The following is a 6,233-nucleotide window of genomic DNA, read 5'->3' on the forward strand; positions in this document are numbered from 1 at the left end:
TCACTACTTTGAGTCATATACCTATAAGGCCTTTATACATATGAAATTAATTTTTCTCCTGTTAATATGCCTTGTGTCAATTTAATTATTAGACTAGCCAAAAGAACCAAGAAGGACAGGGGGAAATTTTCCCTTCCCCAATAGCCTCTAGATTAATACATCAAGGAAACTTCTACGTGAATTAAAAACTATGAACTTAATTCTCAAACCTTCATATGATTCTGTAATCAGAACAGCAAAGAAATATTGCTGCCTTTGGAGAATTTTTATTGACTATACAAAATATTAACTCTAAGTCCTAGAATTACAAATTATTATTTCTCCTTTATGATATTCTATATGTTCTAAGTTCTATGGTCTAGATATTTACTAATTTTATGATAGAAAAAGTAATTCTTATAAATTTTTGATGAATGACTAACAGCACAAGAATCTGTCATTTCTATGTCACTTCTTTCATGGGGTTGCAAGTTCATCACACATATTCACTCATTTGCAATTTGACATGCTTCTCAGCTAGGTTGGGAACTGACTTATTCTCACTTTATAGGTATAAAGAGTAACTTGATAATAATACATCAGGGAACCCACAGCAGAGTGGTCCTAGGAATGTTTGCCCATCATCCTCTCAGCAAACCACTGGCAAAGTTTCTAGAAACTCAATCAGTTATCAAGTTACTACCATTTATTAAGCAAGCCGAGTGGTACAGGTCTCTGGATCAGGATATCCAGGGGTAAAGAGGCCTTTTCAAACTGCAGACATAGTCCCTGCCCATCCACCCTTATCCTCCCACATCACTTAGCAGAGACACCACAGTTAAAACTACATAACCCATTTAAAGTGTTCTAGGCAGTCACAGTTCCTGATTACAAACAACAGAAACAATACTGGCTAAATTGAGCAGAAAAGGAACACACTGGAAAGCTCTTGCATAGCTCACAGAACTCATCCAAAGTGTGAAGAACCAAACTCTGAAAAGAGAACACAGCAGATTCAGACTACAGCCATGATCTGCTTGGGCCACCAACTGTAAATCCTACAATAGCTGCTTCACTGCCCTCTGCTTGCTCTCCAACACAGAAGGAGAACCAAACTCTCTCAGTGTCTGAGTGCCTTCAGGAGTCTAAATGCCCTGAAGTTGTGGACAGTGGGTGAGCTGAGTTCATATGCTCACCACCTCTATGAACAGGGAGCTGGGGATTCTCCTGAAACAGGAAATGAGTTCCAGTGCTAGGCAGAATTAAAAGACAACAATGCTTGCCACACAAAGTACCATGCTGAAGCAACAAATGCAGGCGTACAAACTGACAAACTGTAGCCCAGAGCCCAGGGAAAATGATGGCTTGTGATAGGATCTTTCCTCTGGGGTTGATCATCTGCTTAGAGAAGAGATGGTGAAGATGCTTGTGAAACTGTCTCAAGGAAGAATAAGGGATAACAGAAAAAAATAAAAAAGTAGGAAGGAATGAAGGAAATTTGAATGCCAAGAAATACAGAGAGGGAGAAGTGACCAAGGATAGAATGTAAAGAGATCTGAGATGTAGGAAGAAAGGTGCTGGAGGAAGGCATGTGAGGGCAAATGACCAAACAGAACGAACCACACACACACACAAGTTGTAGATCCTTGCTCTCTATAGTCATACTATTATTAGGTTAATTAATGAAGATTCTAAGATCAGAGAATTAGTACTCCTCAGGACACATTAGGTAGGCACTCGGTAATGCTTGTTAATATGGGACAGGCTCATTGAACGCGGCGGCAGCTTTCCAGATTGCCGTTTTGTCCTGCAGCAGATCTGGGCCTACGCTCCAGCAACCATGTCTAAGGGACCTGCAGTTGGCATTAATCTTGGCACCACCTATTCCTGTGTGGGTGTCTTCCAGCATAGAAAGGTGGAAATAATTGCCAATGATCAGGGGAACCGAACTACCCCAAGCTATGTCGCCTTTACTGATACCGAACGATTGATCGGTGATGCTGCAAAGAACCAAGTTGCAATGAATCTCACCAACACGGTTTTTGATGGCAAACGCCTCACTGGACGAAGACTTGACGATGCTGTTGTCCAGTGTGATATGAAGCATTGGCCCTTCATGGTGGTGAATGATGCAAGCAGGCCTAAGGTTCGAGTAGAATACAAGGGACAGACAGAAAGTTTCTATCCAGAGGAGGTGTCATCCATGGTTTTGACAAAGATGAAGGAAATGTCAGAAGCCTACCTTGGGAAGACTGTTACCAATGATGTTGTCACAGTACCCTCTTACTTTAATGATTCTCAGCATCAGGCTACCAAAGATGCTGGAACGATTGCTGCATTCAATGTACTTAGAATCATCAATGAGTCAACTGCTGCTGCTACTGCCTATGGCTTAGACAAAAAGGTCGGAGCAGAAAGAAATGTGCTGATGTTTGATTTAGGTGGTGACACTTTTTTTTTGTTTTTTGTTTGTTTGTTTGTTTTGCGGTACACGGGCCTCTCACTGTTGTGGCCTCTCCTGTTGCAGAGCACAGTCTCCGGATGCACAGGCTCAGCGGCCATGGCTCACGGGCCCAGCCGCTCCGCGGCATGTGGGATCTTCCCAGACTGGGGCACGAACCCGTGTCCCCTGCATCGGCAGGCGGACTCTCAACCACTGCGCCACCAGGGAAGCCCTAGGTGGTGACACTTTTGATGTGTCAATTCTCACTGTTGAGGATGGAATCTTTGAGGTCAAATCTACAGATACCCACTTAGGTGCAGAAGACTTTGACACCCGAATGGTCAACCATTTCATTGCAGAGTTCAAGCACAAGAAGGACATCAGTGAGAACAAGAGGGCTGTCCGTCGCCTTCATACTGCTTATGAGCATGCTAGGTGCACTCTCTCTTCCAGCACCCAGGCCAGTACTGAGATTGATTACCTCTATGAAGGAATTGACTTCTATACCTCAATTACCCATGACCAATTTGAAGAACTGAATGCTGACCTGTTCCGTGACACCCTGGACCCTGTGGAGAAAGCCCTTCAGGATGTCAAGCTAGACAAGTCCCAGATCCAAGATATTGTCCTGGTGGGTAGTTCAACCCACATCCCCAAGATTCTGAAACTTCTACAGGACTTCTTCAATGGGAAAGAACTGAATAAGAGCATCAACCCTGATGAGGCTGTTGCTTATGGTGCAGCTGTCCAGGCAGCCATTTTATCTGGAGACAAATCTGAAAATGTTCAAGACTTGCTGCTGTTGGATGTCACTCCTCTTTCCCTTGGAATTGAAACTGCTGGTGGAGTCATGACTGTCCTCATCAAGTGCACCACCACCATTCCCACCAAGCAGACGCAGATGCAGACCTTCACAACCTACTCTGACAACCAGCTCAGTGTACTCATTCAGGTTTATGGAGGTGAGCGTGCCATGACCAAGGATAACAACTTGCTTGGCAAGTTTGAACTCACAGGCATACCTCCTTCCCCCCATGGTGTTGCTGAGATTGAAGTCACTTTTGATACTGATGCCAATGGCATCCTCAATGTCTCTGCTGTGGGTAAGAGCACAGGAAAAGAGAACAAGATTACCATCACTAATGACAAGGGCCATTTGAGCAAGGAAGACATTGAACGCGTGGTTCAGGAAGCAGAGAAGTACAAAACTGAAGATGAGAAGCAGCGGGATAAGGTGTCTTCGAAGAATTCTCTTGAATCCTACGCTTTCAACGTGCAAGCTACTGTTGAGGATGAGAAACTTCAAGGCAAGATTAATGATGAGGACAAACAGAAGATTCTTGATAAGTGTAATGCAATAATCAACTGGCTTGATAAGAACCAGACTGCAGAGAAGGAAGAATCTGAACATCAGCAGAAGGAGCTGGAAAAAGTCTGCAACCCCATCATTACCAAGCTGTACCAGAGTGCAGGAGATATGCCAGGAGGAATGCCCGGGGGCTTCCCTGGTGGTGGAGCTCCTCCACCTGGTGGTGTCTCCTCTGGGCCCACCATCGAAGAGGTTGATTAAGTCAGCCTAGCATAGGTTTAGCATTGTTCCACAAAACACTGAAGGACCCAAATTTGTAGCAAATTCCATGGCAGTTTTAAAGTTGAGCTGCTATAGTAAACTGGGCATTCTTGATACTTGAACATGGAATGTGTGCACAGGGAAAGGAAATAACATTGAACTTCACAAACACTGTATTATAAGTGGAAAATACAATGTCTTAAATAAAACTGTATTTAAAATGGGCACCATAAAAAAGGGGGCAATTCATAAATATTAGTTATGTAAACATGCTACCAGTTACATAATAACAAACTCTATTCGTTATTTGGGTTTTTTTTTTTTTAATTTCTTTCTTTCTTTATTTTTTGGCTGCATTGGGCCTTCGTCGCTGCATGTGAGCTCTCTCTAGTTGTGGCGGGCCACTCCTCGCTGTGGTGCGCGGGCCTCTCACTGTAGCGGCCTCCCTCGTTGCGGAGCATGGGCTCCAGGTGCCCGGGCTTCAGTAGTTGTGGCACGCGGGCCCAGCAGCTGTGGCTCGTGGGCTCCAGAGCGCAGGCTCAGCAGTTGTGGAGCATGGGCCCAGCTACTCCACAGCACGTGGGATCCTCCCGGACCAGGGCTCGAACCCCTGTCCCCTGCACTGGCAGGCGGATTCCCAACCACTGTGCCACCAAGGAAGCCCTAGTTATTTGTTATTAAAGGATCAGGATAACCTCCTTTACCTAAAGTCAACTATTTAAAGATATGAATCATCTCAACAGAAATACCTTCAGGGAACAACTAGATTAGTGTCTGATTGAAAAACTAGCCAAGCGGACACATAAAACTCACCATCACCGACATGTGGTGAATAAAAAAATAAAAAAGCCTTAGCAGAGCTGGAGTAACAAGTCAGCAAGGTTGAACACTAAGGCCTCTGCAGAGTGGCAAGGGTGACTCTAGGAGCAAAGGAGTGTTTTCTAGATACACAATGTAACTTTAAGAAACGCAGATCTACCTTGGGATTGGTTTTAAAAAGAGAGTTGCATTTCAGAATCTCATATACTCTATCTCTGGTGAGGTATTAACAAGAACAACAGAAGCAGACACCACTGACTAGCTTCTCATTATGCTGTGCCCTGTGTTAAACATAACCTCATTTAGTCTCACAAAACCCCTGTGGGTTAAGATCACTAGGGCTTCCTTTTACCACTGAGGAAACCAAAAGCATAGAGGGGTCAAGTCTTGTCTAGTAAACTAATATGTGTTGAATACCTGTGACGTGGTAGACATATCGCTGGGGCTTTGCATTACTCTGTATTTAGTAAACAGAAAGGAATGGATTCAAATACAGGTTTTTCCACTCAAAGCCCATATTTGTTCCACCGCTTGGTAGAATATCAACAATCACTTTTCACTCAGAAGGCTCCTGACAGAAAAGAGGAAGAATTAATACAAAGTGATGATGGGAGGGCAAGGGTATTGCTTATTTGGAACTGGCCAGACAAGAGAGAGGGCAGGTCACTGTGTCAGCTTTCAGGTTACCAAAAATAAACAGAGAATTAAGAAGTGAGCAGTGTGGCTGGCCCCTGAATAGGGATTTGTATGATGAGCGTAATGTGTGTCTGTGTGTGCGCCAGCATGCAAGTGTGCATATACACACAGTATCGCTTAAGTGAACAATAGGCATCCTCTCACATTACTGCTTTACTAGATAGAATTTAAGCACAGTACAGTATAGTGCTCCCACTTACCTGCAGGGGATACGTTCCAAGACCCCCAGTGGATGCCTGAAACAGAGGATAGCACCCAACCATATTTTACTGTGTATTTTCCTATACATACCTACGATCAAGTTTATTTATAAATTAGGCACAGTAAGAGATTAACAACAATAACTAATAATAAAATAGAAAAAAATATAGCAATATACTGTAATAAAAGTTGTGTGAATGTGGTCTCTCTCTCAAAATATTAGAGTGTACAAATTTAAGGCTATTTCCATCTTAACTAAGTACTCATCACGCATTGTGGCTATAACTTTTGCATTTTGAGGTGTGACAGCAAAACTAGCGTGAATTTCTCTTCCTTTCTTCACAATTTCATGGATAGAAGATTCTTTTTTATTTTCATTTTATTTATTTATTTTTGGCCGTGTCAGGTCTTAGTTGCGGCACGTGGGACCTTTGTTGAGGCATGCGGGATCTTTCATTGAGACTCTCAGGCTTCTCTCTAGTTCTGGTGTGTGGGTTTTCTCTTCTCTAGTTGTGGCACACAGGC

At 43.4% G+C, this 6,233-nt stretch overlaps 1 protein-coding gene across 1 annotated transcript; it reads left to right on the forward strand.

Moving 5' to 3' along the window:
- Positions 1–1,776: 1,776 nt before the first annotated feature.
- On the forward strand, positions 1,777–4,147 carry LOC308621694 (heat shock cognate 71 kDa protein-like). Its single transcript, XM_081242395.1, has 2 exons — positions 1,777–2,420; positions 2,659–4,147. Exons 1-2 carry the CDS (start codon positions 1,820–1,822, stop codon positions 3,990–3,992), a joined length of 1,935 nt encoding a protein of 644 aa, XP_081098521.1. The 5' UTR covers positions 1,777–1,819; the 3' UTR covers positions 3,993–4,147.
- The last annotated feature ends 2,086 nt before the right edge of the window (positions 4,148–6,233 follow it).

This window comes from Mesoplodon bidens, assembly GCF_964165515.1.
Source record: "Mesoplodon bidens genome assembly, chromosome: 8".
Taxonomy (NCBI): Eukaryota; Metazoa; Chordata; class Mammalia; order Artiodactyla; family Ziphiidae; genus Mesoplodon; species Mesoplodon bidens.

What these genes read in the sequence shown, in the direction of transcription:
- LOC308621694 (XM_081242395.1), top strand. Translation starts at nt 1,820, where the DNA reads ATGTCTAAGGGACCTGCAGTTGGCATTAATCTTGGCACCACCTATTCC. An exon ending in TGTGCTGATGTTTGATTTAG is followed by an intron (nt 2,421 to 2,658) that starts GTGGTGACACTT and finishes GGGAAGCCCTAG; the next exon opens with GTGGTGACACTTTTGATGTG.